General features: G+C 37.9%; 1 protein-coding gene across 2 annotated transcripts; it reads left to right on the top strand.

Moving 5' to 3' along the window:
• Positions 1-8302: 8302 nt before the first annotated feature.
• LOC108431757 (alveolar macrophage chemotactic factor) lies at positions 8303-10085 on the top strand. Of its 2 annotated transcripts, XM_037531912.1 has the most exons (4): positions 8303-8461; positions 9118-9253; positions 9650-9736; positions 9875-10085. In XM_037531912.1, exons 1-4 carry the CDS (start codon positions 8398-8400, stop codon positions 9924-9926), a joined length of 339 nt encoding a protein of 112 aa, XP_037387809.1. In that variant the 5' UTR covers positions 8303-8397; the 3' UTR covers positions 9927-10085. The 2 variants fall into 2 exon arrangements, with proteins under 2 accessions (XP_037387809.1, XP_037387810.1); XM_037531913.1 differs by lacking the exon at positions 9875-10085 and having other exon boundaries at positions 9650-9740.
• The last annotated feature ends 4732 nt before the right edge of the window (positions 10086-14817 follow it).

Consider the following 14817-nt stretch of genomic DNA (forward strand, 5'->3'; position numbering starts at 1 on the left):
CTGCAGATTTCTTTGAAGAACGTAATACAAGTCTGCCAAAAACAAAATAATAAAAGCACATAGTGGACACACTAAATACCGAAAAGTATGATTATCTTTAGTTGTTGAGGCTTCTGTGTAATACATGTTTTCTTTCTTTTCTGATGCTGAAAAAGGAATACTAGAAAAGACACTCTGGAGCAGATAAAACCAATATTTCAGCAATAGTACATGAGAGGGAGTGTCGCAATATAACATCAAGGCTGTGTTATAGTGATAACGCACGACCTCAATAATAGTTATATAATATATAAATTATAGTTCCTTTACAATCAGCTTGTTGCTACGTCAGAGTAACGAACTCCGCCTTTCGAAGTACAGACTGAGCCATAAAACTACTGCAGTATCAGGTTTAGCTCAGGGTTGTCTTTTTTGCTAGATCAATATTAATGTTGTTTTGTTCCAGTCTGTACAGCATCTTACAGCCCATTTTGTTTGGCAAACGGTACTGGATTCATTTCTGGCTCATTCCAGGTTGTTTAGGTGTTCTCCTGTCACAGCTGGAGACTGAAAAGCTGCTCAGTGGTGATGATAGTTTGGGAATTCTTCTGTCTGACCAAATCGACTGTTGGTCAAATTTTATTCACAAAAATGTTTTTAGTCTAAAGTTCAAGTTAGTTACATATACACAGTGTGTACACTGTATACAGTGTTTGGAGTCTACATTGTCTGTATTGTATGTAGGTCACACTTTCGGTTATTCATTTACATTTAATTTTAGAATTTATTTATATTTTGGGGATGTTCCAGATGTTCTAGTGAGCTAAAATAGTTCCTTACACATGACCACAATGTAGTTTTGCTCTTTCCCGCTACACATGGCTGACAAAACCACCAAAAAACCCTTATTGGTTGTTGACGTAGATGTAAAGTCATGTTCTTAATAATGCTAATGACGGCATTTCATTAGACCTATCAACCTACTGCTAACTACAGGGAGGCCTGAAACATGACAGAGTCGATAGAATTGGCTTTGCTGGCCAAATTATAGGTACCTCAAGACATTAATAAGACATAATACTTAGAAATAAGATCCAAGATGCTAGGCAGAATGAACTCTACTGTAGCTATTCATTATTCATCAGAGCAATTATTGAGGTCACTGAATCTGTTTTCAGTGTAGCTCGATAGTGGTCCTTTAGGTGAAGGAGGTTTCTGCTCATAGCATGTGGTGGGCTTAAAATTTAGAATCCTATGGTTTGCGCACCCACAGTGGTGAGGCCTAGGCCTATGAAGGCATGTGTTTTTTCCTTCAACATAGAAACAAACACCTCACCATTCACCACCTGCGATGGTGCGCCCTTTTCATTGTACATCCACCTACTGCTTTCCTCTCTGAACTTTGTTTGCCATCCCTTCCTATGAGTTACTGTTTCCAAATGTAGTGTTATTTCCAGTGTGCATTTATAAATACTGTATTTGCCCACGATTAATAACAGGAGGAAATTTCATATAGACAAAAACATGACGAATATGCCATTTATTCACTGTGCATTAACCTCTTAATCTCTACTGTATGTGGCCCACACTTTAAATCCTTAAACATACATATTACTTTCATGGTAGTTAGCAAATTATTTATATTACTTTAAGATTAATATCTGACTAATGATCATGACATAAGGGTTTGATGACAAAATTATACCTACAGCAGTTAATCTGCAGTGACCTTTTTTCACTGTGCTCATCATATTGTTCAGCTAATAAGATTCTTGTCAGCAACCTTGCAGAGTTTCATTTAGTTTGTCAACTTTCTGTTCTAAGAAAAGAGAAAAGCAGTTTCTCTTTTCAACTTTTTTTCACAGGTTTTCTGCACTGTGCTGCAAATAGGCAGAAAAAACAAGTGACCAGAAATATCAAAGCGTGTTTGGGCACGGAAATGGCATGATGCCTAATGCACCATAACCACATACAATTGCTTTAATGTGCAAGGATTGCATCTGGTAATATAGTGAAGCATCACACTTACCATAACTGAGATGCAGAATGAATAACTGTGAATCATATGTGCCAAGGAACCCACAAAACAAAATGTGAGTTAAATATGACAAAGAGCAATATAAAATATTGATGTTATACTAGTAATAGCAGAAGTGCTACTACTACTACTAATAATAATGTTAAGACATTAAAGAAGCACACTTTATTTTGTTTGTTCGCATTTTTACAGTGAATCCTTCAGTAAATACTAAAGATGAAACTCTGAAAATTGTCGGAGGAGCCTGTTAGTTGATTAGATATATGTGTCAAATTAGTTGTTTAGGAAAGTTGACAGCCCCTTGGTTTAAACAAGCCTGAGTTAAACATATGGTATGTTTAGTATGGTATCATTTGTTTCATGGACATTCTGATACTTGGTTTCATTAACCATCAATGGTCAAAGATTATTTTTCATCAGTGGTTTTAGTCTTGGTGCATTACTGATAAATTCAGTAGTTTTGAGGTGGTTATAAGTGTGTGTGTGTGTGTGTGTGTGTGTGTATATATCAGTAGATAACCCTCAGGGCCTTCTGGAGAAGGCCTAATCATTTCAAATGAAAAAAGTCTTTAATTATTAGTTCACTTACATTTAATAAAATCATTATGCTTGTTGTATTTACATTTTGTAAGTATTGAGGCACTATTATTTAATTGCTAAATTCTGGAAACAAAAGAGTTACATACTTGAAACAGCCCCCAGAAAATTATTCAGTAAGGATCCCCACTATCCCCCCACCTGGTCATCAAGGAAGACACACCCAAGTGAGCTCTCCCCTTGGTTAGGACTTCAGAAGCTGAACAAGGTTGTAAACATTACATTAGCTATCAGCATAATTACAGACTGATGGTGAAATCAACCAATCACTGCCAGAAGGCCTAGACTAATTTTTCTCTCAAGAATTTAGGTCCAGTTTCTTCTAATTTCTTATAGTTCTAGATACATCACTTGACTGTGATTAGGAGATGTAGTCTACCCAGTCAGGTGTCAGAAAAAGGAAGCAGGGCTCATTACTGTATTGTACTGTTCTACTAAAGTAGAACACAATGTATTTTACAAAATTCGAATAAAACATAATTTAATAAAAATACAAGCTTCAAATGTTCATATTTAATCTTGAATGGCCAACAAATATTATTATAATAGCTTAGTGCTAAAACACCACTACAACCCCATAGGGATCAGGTTCTGATATGTATGGCCTGAATTGAGGGTCTAGCTCAATCAAAGTTCACAGCTGGTGTATATAAAGTATTTTATCAAGCATTGAGTTAAACTGCTTCAGACATGGCTCAGTCAAGCTTTTAAAACTATATCCATTTTTATAAACCTTAGTATTTAATAGTTCACTTACAACATTATATATATATATATATATATATATATATATATATATATATATATATATATATACACAGATATTAATTTATAAAGCAACTTCAGGCTCTGTTCAGTTTTCCAACCCATGCATAGTACCACATTTAGCTAGCTGAATTTACGGCAACCAAATTTCTTAGTATTTCTTAGTAATACTGCATTATTTGATTCAGAGAAAAATCTTGTGTCTAAAGAGGATGTCTAATCAGCATTTACAAAAAGACCACAGGTCTTAAGACTACTTTATCAGGGTTGTTTAAAAATAGACAGGAATGCCTAGCTCTCTAGTTAGCATTTTCTGTTCCTTATTCCCCCTGAGCTCCACTAACTGTCTGCCAGTATTAAGTGCTATAAAGAGGAGAGGGAGTTTTAAACTTAAAAGTGAAAAACATCCCTTTGAAAACTGCTGAATGCATATTTGACTAGTCTATACAGAATATTACAAACTAATCATGCCTTAGCTTATGACTTTTTTCTTAACAAATGACAATAAGATAAGCTGAGGCTTTGTCATTCGCATCACACGTGGTACATGAGGTAGAACGAAAGGACCCAGTTAACTCCCAAAAGTAACAACAAACAATAAACAATAAGTAGTCAGGTGCAAATAACAGCATCATGCAACACAACAGCATAAGTACGAGGTAGAAAGTGTACAGCTTAATGCTGGTAATGTATAAAGTGACGTATAAAGTGACATGTGTAGGGGTGATATAGTAGAGGCACTGATTCAGGACAGCAGCAGAGATAAATAAGTGGACAAGAAGTGCCATTGCAGTGATTGTCTAACTGGAATTTAACAGTCTTATGGTTTCAGGGAAGAAGCTGTTTCTCAGTCTGGTTGTATTACTCTTAATGCTCCTCAACCTCCTACCTGAGGGGAGCAAGACAAAAAGTGTGTATGCTGGATGAGTGGGGTCCTTCTTGATGCCAGTGGCCGTTTTCCTGCATCTGGAGGTGTAAATGTCCATGGTGGTGGGAAGGCTGACTCCAACAGTCCACTGTGCAGCCTTCACCACCCTCTGCAGAGCGTTCCTTTCTGCCGCAGAGCAGCTTCCATGCCACACGGTGATGCTGGAGCACAGAACGCTCTCCACCACACATCTGTAAAATGAGGTGGGGACTGGGCTCCCGAGTCCAGCACGCCTCAACCTTCTGAGGAAGTAGAGGCGCTGATGTACCTTCCTGATCAGGCTGGAACTGTTATTACTCCAGGTAAGGTTGTTACTTAGGTGTATACCCAAGTACCTACATAACTGGAGACCACTTCCACTGCAGATCCTCTGATGTGTAGGGGGAGGGGAGGGATGGTGTTGCCCCTTCTGAAATCCACAATCATCTCCTTTGTTTTCTTCACATTGATGCAGAGATTGTTCTCACTGCACCAACTCTCCAGGTGTTCCACCTCCTGCCTATAGCCAGACTAGTCACTATTTGTGACGCATCCGTACGCAAACTTTACAATATGACAGCCTGGATGGATAGATGAGCAGTGACATGTGGATAGATGGATAGATGAGCAGTGAATTTGAGCAGTCACATGTGAGCAGTGTAAACAGGAAGGGGCTCAGCACACAGCCCTCACAGACTGCGGCCTGTTAATCAGGAAGTCCAGGACCCAATTACAGAGAGAGGTGCTCAGTCCAAGTGCATGGAGTTTGTAAGCCAGGGTCTGGGGAATCATGGTGTTAAAGGCCAATGTGAAATCCACAAAGAGCATACGGTCGTAAGAATCCTTGCTCTCCAGGTGGGTGATGGCAGTGTGGACCACAGAGGAGATGGCATCCTCTGTGGATGTAGTATTTATTAGTAATGATAATGATTGAAAAAGGCAGAACCATTGGAGCACTGGATGGAATTTGACTATTCTACAGTGCAGCAGGTGTAATAACACCAAGTAAGCAGAGAAAGATATCTGATCAGTTGAGTGGTGCCAGTGAGCAGGAGCTTCTGACTTCCTAGGGCCTAAGGAGCCCTTTAGACCACAAGGCCAAAGGGGCTCAAATATGTGAGACAATCCACTGAAAAAATTTACAACCAACTAAATGTAATAAATTAATAAATCTTCTCTGATCTCAGGCCCACAAATTTTGTATTATTATCAACGCTGAGGCTATTCAAATGGGTTGTTTTAGACAGTGTGGGTTAGTTTTTATGCTATGTAGAACTACTTCTGTTTTTTTGTTGTTTTTTTGCATTGCATTGCAACTCGACTTTGGCTTAAGAGAAAAGAGAAGAAATCATGATTGAAGCTTGGCTTTAAACTTCAAAGTGAAAAGTCTCCCTCAGAATGCATGTTTGAGTAGTCTATACAAAATATCACAAACAAAGAATTGAAATCTCACATGTCTAACTATATCTATCTATATATACATATGTTATTGTCAGACTACCAAAGATTCTTGTCCCCATCGGTCTCTAAGGATCACAACCTGTCCATGTAGTTTTCTATCTGCTAACATACATTCAGCATGCAGTGTAAGTAAGGAAGCCCATCATTGGAAGATGGCAAGTCCAACCCCTGGCAATGCCACAGCCATCTGCGACTAAGAGTCCAAAAGAGCTTAAGTGATCTCACAATCTCTAGGCAGGTAGGATGGCACTTCCTCTCCTCCCAGGGCTCATATGGAAACTAATGGAAAATAACATATAAAAAAACATATGGAAAATAATTCAGCAGTCTCCAACCCTGGTCCTGGAGGGCTACCTTCCTGCCGAGTTTTGTTCCAATCTGCATCCATAAAGCTGCCCTACTACTTACTTGACTCTAATACATCTAATCCATCCAATCAGGGACTTGGGAAGAGGCTGATTAGCTGGAGCAGGTGTAGCAAACTGTGGTTCGGACTAGGCTCTGCAGGAAGGTAGCTCTCTCCAGGATCACTGCAATAATGTAATAGATTTGGCTGTTATTGTTCTTCCCCAAGCGCATTCAGCTATCAAACGAGACTGCCTTAGCTTCAGTTTAAAAGATGCGGTGGCTTCACATGACTCGGAGGAAGCACACGCTGGCCTTAACCCTCCAAGCTTGGTAGCATCGGGGGGACCTAGCTAGCAGGTGATTTTTTTGGTCAATTACAAAACGTGTTTATTATCATCTAGTTTAACAATCATTGTTTGTTAACATTGAGAATGTTTTAATACTGCGAAAAGTTCTAATTTATCACTAATTCAGTTCATCAGCCCTTCAGGAGCATCTGAACAGAGGTGAGTAGTAACAAGTTACATGTACTCAAGTGCAATGTTGATGGATCTGTACATTTCTTGCATATTTTTCTCATAATACTATTACTTCTACTCAAGTGTCTTTCTGAGGATCGAGTCTAGTCTTTTAACTAGTTTGAGCTACTTTCACCTTTAGTAAGTAGTTACTAAGTTCTTTTTTTAGGTTTAATGTCATTATGTTACATTTGTGACAGCATCTGTACTGATATATAACTGGTTACAACTCTGATTTAATCTAACTCTAAACCCTGGTTTATTAATTTATTTTGTATGCTGATAGATGCTGGATTTACTAATAAGTGACTCAGTACTTAAACAGTCTATTAACCTGCTACTTTTTATGTATGTTTACCCAAGCTGGTTTTAGGAAGGTATTTAGATTTTTACTTAAATCATCACTTCACCAAAGTTACACTTACTTGAGTATACTGATACAAGTACCAATGTTTTGGCTACTCCTTTAGATCTGTGTTAATAAAGACCCTACTGTCCTACTGTTCTAATGATGTATTTTTACAAAGTTAGTTTTACTCCCTGCACATTTGACCTACACTTTGTTTTAACAGCTTTTCTGTAGCATGCTTCTGAGAGTTTGAAGCGGACTCCCAAACTTCCGCAGCTATCTGATGATAAGAAAAAACTGCAAGTGCTGCAACAGGAAACCAGCCTTAACACAAGCCACGAAACGAGAGCATGAAAGCCAGTTGCCTCCTGAAAGCGCAGCTCCATACCACAGAAATGAAATGAAAACTTACAGCATTCGCAGCTCACGCTTGTCATCTGCGGATGGAAACTTGTCAGAGGAGTGCAGAGACGTAGATTTGTAGCTGTAAGGCAGGAACAGCATAAACAAGGGGTGCAATGAGATAAAACTGCAAAAAATGATCTGTTTTCAAAGAGCAATTTCCATTAGAAGATACTGTGTCAGATAAATCTTATCATAATTCTCGTATTAGTTCTAATAACAGCAGATTTTCCATTATCCTTAATGTCACCTTGCAATAAATCTTACTGAACATCCATGTTCATTAGATTTGATGATCACTTAAATACCTTATATAAACTTTTATAAAAGTTGTCATGACATTTACTGAGGTGAAATATCACATACAAATGTCAAAAAAATTGACAAAAGCAGCATTTGAGAACTGACACTTGGAATAAACCTTTACAAACATCTATGTAGGTTTAGGTTGGCCACTAATGTAGTTGTACTTATGAATGCTGCCCCCCAGTAAAATGTTACCTCAATTATGCTAGATATTTCAACTTAATCAAATCCTACTACGATGTTCACATGTTTAATGTTCACATATTTTCAGTTTGTACAAAGTGAAATAACCCTATTAGTTTATTGGACAGTGGCTCAGGTTCATTTTTCACAGTATGTTCAATTCTACAATTTATTTGATTTGATATTTGATTTTTTAATCCAGTGCGATCCAAGTGAACTTGGTGCTAGAACAGAACCAAAACACAGACTTTTTTGAGTAGAGAACACTGAGGTGTAAAAAATCAAAATCTTCAACAGCCACCCCCAGAGGGAATATCACAAAATAAACAGAATAAGCTGAAACTGTACATTACACCTCCTCTGCAAAGGGCCATCACAAAGCTTTCCTGTAACAGCCCTATGTTCATATCCTCCCACTCTTTCCCCATGCATTAGCATATGCGATGTTTCCATGACTTCCCTTTTTGAGCATCCTTAAATACCCAGCAATGCACATCACTCGTCCCAGACTGACCACCACCATCACAAGTCCTCCACCACCACCATGATGCTCAGTGCCCGTCTGTTGCTGGCAGCCACCGCTCTCTGCTGCTTTGCCACCACGTTTGGTAAGAGACTATTTTATACTGACAGATCACAACAATTTAAACATGGAGGTTTCTTTGGAGTGGTTCACTCATGGTTTAAGTACTTAAAACTTTCACCCACTTTCAATGGACGTGTAGTGTGAATGGCATTTTATAGAACCTTTAAATAGTGTAATTAATGTACCAGTTAAAATATTTTTCTAGAACTGTACATCTAAGCCAAACACCAGCTATTAACCTTCCTCAGGAGTTCAGTAAAGCTATGACTATTTGATGCTGGACTTTTTCTGAGGCATCTTTGTGGTTTAGGTCATTGTTTATGTGGCATAATTTATTTAAAAATGTAAATATTTCTGCTAAGAAAACTGGCGTCCTAGAATCCACAGAAGATGTATTTTAATTTGCTATTAGTGACATTTTGGATATAATGTTGAGTGGATTGGTGTTTTCTGGGTCATGAAGTAGTAACAAGACTTTGAAACCATTCGGTAACACACTTGACCAGTGTAATCTAAATATGCAGGACACTTAACACATAACATACTAGGTCATATGACCAGATGTCGGACTCTGACCATCAGTAATGTTCTCTTTTGGTTTCTTCATCTTCAGAATGGAAGGTGATGTTGTGATGGTGTTGATTCATTATAACTTGTAGCAACTCTCTAAATTTCCAGCTATTTCCATGGATGGCTTTGCTACTGGCCATAAATGCCGCTGCCTGACCACCACCTCTGAGGTCATCCCTACCCGGCTCTTCCGGAGGATCGAGATCCTGGCTCCTGGTCCACACTGCGGCAATATTGAAATCCTGTGAGTCATTATATAGGCCTGAGCTTCGTTTTAGGGGTAAATAGGGCCACAACCATTCAACTGTTAATCTGAAGAAAAAAGGTTTTAAATCTTAAAACTCAGATATCTTATAAGTATCACGTCCAAAAACTCCTCTAGTTGTGAGTTCCTTATAGAACTGCAGTGGACCTTCTTAGTACGTCCAGCATCATCAGCATAGGAACTGAAATTTGGATTTTTGTATAAAGATTTTTGTAAAAAAATAAATAATACAGCAGTTGAGCAGCTAAATGTGAATAAATACAATGAAGCTGAGTAAAGAATTGGTTGCTTTGGCTAATTACCTTTTAACTGTTTGTATTATGTTTAATTTTGAGATTTAAGTGGCAACAATGCTAACTCATCTCGTTTCTCCAGGGTCACCTTGAAGAGCAACAACGTAGTGTGTGTGTCCCCTGATGAGAAGTGGATCATAGAGCTCATCGCTAGAATCTCACGTAATAGGTAGATATCAACACTTAAAGCATTAACACATCAAAATAATGCAAGACTGCTGGGATTTTAATCTCTGTGGTCAGTAATGTTGGATGTATTTCTTCAATATTTACTGCTATACTTATAAATGTTCGTCTTTTTTCCAAGACAGCAAAAGAAGCCTGAAGTCTTCAGCGCCGACCAGCATGTCTTAAAATGAACAATGCACCTGTCCATCTTCAGAAAAAAAATCACTGCCTAGATTTGGGCCTTTTTAAATGTTTTCTGTCCAATCATTGCTATAAGCTAATGTTGCCTTCATGATCAGTTCAGACTTTAAGTGAAAAACGAAATACAATAAAAGCTTTCTGAAATAAAACCAGCTCTCTTTTCTTATTAGTTCACATTATAGAAAATGTTTTGTAGTGTATAAACACTGTTAGGCTTCAGAAAAGTACAGTCCACTCCACAGCCCACACTGTCCATATACAAAACCTTTTTAAGTCATCATGGTCATGTCACAAACATGGAAACATCTACATATGATCAACCATTCACACTGAGGTTATAAGGAGTGCTGTTACTGCAGATAGTGCAGCAGGTATTGTCTAGGAGTGGACGTTTTATGAAAAGTGAATAAACGTTGTGCTGTTAGGGCGCACTCGTGGGCTGGGGGTTAGGGAACCAGCTCTGCGACCGGAAGGTTGCTGGTTCGATCTGAGCTGACAGTCCATGACTGAAGTGCCCTTGAGCAATGCACCTAAGCCCCAATTGCTCCCCGGGCGCTGTGGAGAGGGCTGCCCTCTGCTCTGGGCAAGTGTGCTCACTGCTCCCTAGTGTGTGTGTTCACTAGTGTGCATGCATGTGGGTGTTTCACTGCATGGATGGGTTAAATGCACAGGTCTAATTTCAGTGTGCAAACACAGTGACAAAAAGGCTCTAGATTCTGTTCTTGGCTGTGAGGAAGCTAATGCATCACTGCAACCACTCTATACATTCAAAAAGAGCAGATGAAGTTCATTTTTTCCATTGTTCCTGAGGATTTCTGTATAAATTTAATCAAGGCTGTTTCTATACATTTAGAGGCCCTTAAGAAAGCATCCTACTTGTGGGCCACCTACATATATTTATATTTTGTATGAAAGAATGAAAAAGAATTCATACTAATTTTGATTTTTAAAAATTGATAAACATATGTGAAATTGTCTATATAAATAAAATAAATAATACATGCAAATAAATACAAATAAAATAAATTACAGTGTATGATGAAGTCACATGTGCATGTCTGCTTCTGTGATTTATTGGAAGCATAACCATAATATGCATTTACTTTGCTAATATCATGATATATAGATACAAAATACTTGCCTTAAGCAGCTGCTTGTGTCATTGTAGCTTGTATGAACAGCCCTGAATTTAATAGTTTGTACTGCACATTTCAGTCTGGATTGTTTTGGTGTTAATAGTGTAAAACAAACAAATTAGTTGTTTTTATACACAGCCCACCTCAAGTGATCAACAGTTTCTGTACGGTTACATTATACATTATCAGAAGTGATTGGATAAATTAATATGCTCTCTTTTTTTTAATTGGCATGTTTAATGCTGAGATTAAAATTGTTTGTGATTGGTGACCGCTTGACCTGCTACCTTACCAGACACTCATCAATTTGTTAATTAACAACACACTTGGGTTGCCTGTTTTAAGACATTTTCTATCAAGTTATTTTCTACTCTAACACATTCTGTGTTAAAAGGTAACATAAAATGTGTTTTTCATAACTGGCACAGAGAGTAACACACAGATGTGTCTAACTGGAAACAGAATATGCTGTTTTAACATATCTGTTGGAAGAATGCACCGGACCCAACATTACCAGTCCCTTCAATGGTGAGGTTCTTCCATTCCTGTAGTGTAACACTGTATGTCCCAAAGTTTGTAGATAACCTGCTCTTTCAGTGGTTCTTCTAAAATCAAGGGTATTAATAATGGGTTTTCCCTGCCATTTGCTGTAGTAACAGAAAAGAATAGCCATAGTGACACCTACAGTCAGGTCCATAAATATTTGGATGTCAGCAAAGTTACTTTTGCCATCTACCACAGCAAATTGGAGTTTAAAGTAAATAATGAATATGAGCTCAAAGTGCAGACTTTCTTATTTTATTTGAAGGTATTTACATCCAAAATCTCCTGTGACAAACACACACACATTGTAGGCACACAAAAGTAGCTGGAGAGTTGGCTGCTCAGCTGTTTCATGACCAGATGTGGGTATTTCCCTCACTGTTCCACTAGTACGCAGATAAAGATCTTGTTTTGATTTGGACTGTTTTGCTATTAACTCCTAATATGACATCCAAAGTCTTGTGCTTGTCAGTAAACTCACCAAAGCAAAAAGACTAGATGTGTCCAATGCAATTATTTGGTGCATTTTAAAAAAGAAAGAACATACTGGTGAGCTCAAAAACACCAAAAAGCCCAGAAAACACAGAAGGCACCGAAAACAAGTGTGGTAGACTAAAGAAAAATCCCTTTACAACAGTTGGTCAGATCGAGAACACCTTCCAGGTGGTAGAAATATCTGTGTCAAAGTCAACAACTGACAGAAGACATCACCAGAGAGTTTACCACAAGATTTAAACCAAGGATACTCAATCTTTGTCCTTGAAATCTACCACATCACAGAGTTTAATGCACCTGAGTCAGAATCTGAATATCAATCCATCCCTGCACCTGAGTGAGCATGTATTTCATTTACTGAAGGGAAAACACCAGAAAAAGAAGCAGGAATTAAAGACAGCTGCAGTAAAGGCCTGACAGAGCATCATCAATGATGAAACCACAGCATCTGGTAATGTCTATGAGTTCCAGCCTTCAGGCAATCAATGACTGCAAATGATTTACAGCCAAGTATTTAAAAATGACAATTTCAGCTATGATTGTTAGTTTACTTTTGAGGCCCTAAAAATTGTTTTCAATGTCCTGGGTTATATAAAAACGGTTGTATTTTCTACACCATTTACCTTATTTGCATTCCAACTCCAGTATGATGTGGTTGACAGCTGAAATAATGGACCTAACTGTAACTTCGTGTGGCCTTAGAAAGTTATTCAAGTGCTGTGTGTTTTTGGTGCTTTTATATGGGGCTACAGAGGAACATTAGATGTGGTCCTTTTCCACTTGGAAAAACTTAATTGACTGTTTTTTTGCTCATTTGTTTGTTAGTATCTGTCTGTGATAGTGTGGGTAATCTCTCTGCCTGCCCATAATAAAACGTTATGGTACTAACTTTATTGGTCCTACAAGGGAAATTCATTATTTTGATGCCTAATGTCCACTCTGGGACCATCACAGCATCACCGCCTGGGGTGGAGGGGGCTTAATTGCTTTGCCCAAAGGAAACAACCAAGTTTACCTTGCCAGTCACAGGATTTGAAACCACAACCTTTTGGTTAATGGCTCTCCACTCCTGCCACTAGGCCACCAGCCACCTGATGTGAACAGCATTTCCAGAAAACTGAAGTTGGATATTCATGTCTTCTGTGGTATTGGCTAATATGTGGTTTACCACTGCCATCCCATGCAGAAGTGTAAAAATGCTCTACATAAAATATCCTGGATTTGCCAATACCGTCGGTGGAGGCGCTGAGATTGTGTAATACACAAATTACTTAGGACGTGCAGGCATGCCCCAAGTAATTTTATTGTAACCAGGATTCATCAATATTTGTGTTACACCAAACTTGTGATCTTACCTAAATCATCTGTATTCAAAAACAGTGAATAAGACACTTAGTCCTGGAACTCTGTAGTGATTTTATGTACTTCTTAGCAAACTGTAACCTGGACTTTCACCAAGGCTGGGTAGTAACGGAATAAATGTAATGGTGTTTTGTAAGCAGGACACAACAAAAAAAAAACCTAACTTAATCTGTTACAGTTGCAGTGAATGAGATAGTAATCTGACCACAGGTACAGTCTAAAGCAGGATTACATTCAAGCCACATACATGCAGACTCATCGCCTTTTGTCTAAATTCTGTTTTCCATGATAAATCCTGTGAACAGTGTAGATTTGAAGAGACTTGTGACTTGAGAAGGACAGGGATGCTTGTTTTTGCTGCCAGGAGAGATAAATCCCCCTCCTCAGCCGCAGTTCCCATCTTTTATTCAGCCAATTAAAAGAGCTTAAGTAATTTATTTTCATTGTCAGAACTGAGATCTGCAGCATTTTCCTAAAATATTTAATCTAGGGGGCAAATTACAGCAATTGTGTATCTGTTTGTCTTATGATCTGTCAGATCAAGATTTTGCACAAATTCATATTAAGTAAATATTATTTATTTAGGAATCTTATCTTACAGCATCTTATCTGATCTTAACTGACTCGAGTAAAGTCAACAAATAACTGTCATGATTGCTAATTAGCAACCAGCTATATGTGCATAGCTGAAACATAAAAATACGTAATCAAAATAATCAAGTTAGTGAACGAGACAGCTAACGTTAGCTACTGTCACTGATGTAAAAAGGTCAGACAAAACTAGTTTGATAAACTTCAGGTTAAGAATGTTACATATCTAAATATAAATGTACTTTTTGCAAAGGTAAATTTGCCAAATTTAATAATAATGAAGTGAACTAGCATTAACAAACAGTTACGGAACAGAGAGCAAGGAGGTAAGTTTCATTTTTATATGTATGATTTCTTTCTTCAACTGTTTTTGAATGATGGGTGCAAAATGTGAATATCTGTATAAGATCATTACTTGTAACTAAAACCATCAGCTCACTCTTATTTTTGGTGTAAAAATTAATGCCTTTTAACCTTATAGTATATGTTTATCTCTTTGAACTCAAACAGCTAAGAGCTCATCAGGGAGCATCTACAGATTACAGTCTACAAAGTCAGAGCACGACTCTCCAATATAAAACCAATATATAAGTTCAGGCTTTTTTGTAGACAGAACACCCGTTAGCCACTTAGTTTTTAGATGGGCCTCTATTTGTAGATGAGGGGGGTCTCAAAGAAAGGTTTCTACCTGACTGATCTGTTGACTTTAGTATGGTAAGCAAAAGATTTTTAACAAAAAGGGCAAAATCCCAGA

Source organism: Pygocentrus nattereri, chromosome 20, assembly GCF_015220715.1.
Source record: "Pygocentrus nattereri isolate fPygNat1 chromosome 20, fPygNat1.pri, whole genome shotgun sequence".
NCBI classification, from domain to species: Eukaryota; Metazoa; Chordata; class Actinopteri; order Characiformes; family Serrasalmidae; genus Pygocentrus; species Pygocentrus nattereri.

Coding starts and splice junctions, on each gene's coding strand:
- LOC108431757 (XM_037531912.1), top strand. CDS start 8,398: ATGATGCTCAGTGCCCGTCTGTTGCTGGCAGCCACCGCTCTCTGCTGC. Junction 8,462..9,117: donor CTGCTTTGCCACCACGTTTG/GTAAGAGACTAT, acceptor CTAAATTTCCAG/CTATTTCCATGGATGGCTTT. Junction 9,737..9,874: donor GCTAGAATCTCACGTAATAG/GTAGATATCAAC, acceptor CTTTTTTCCAAG/ACAGCAAAAGAAGCCTGAAG.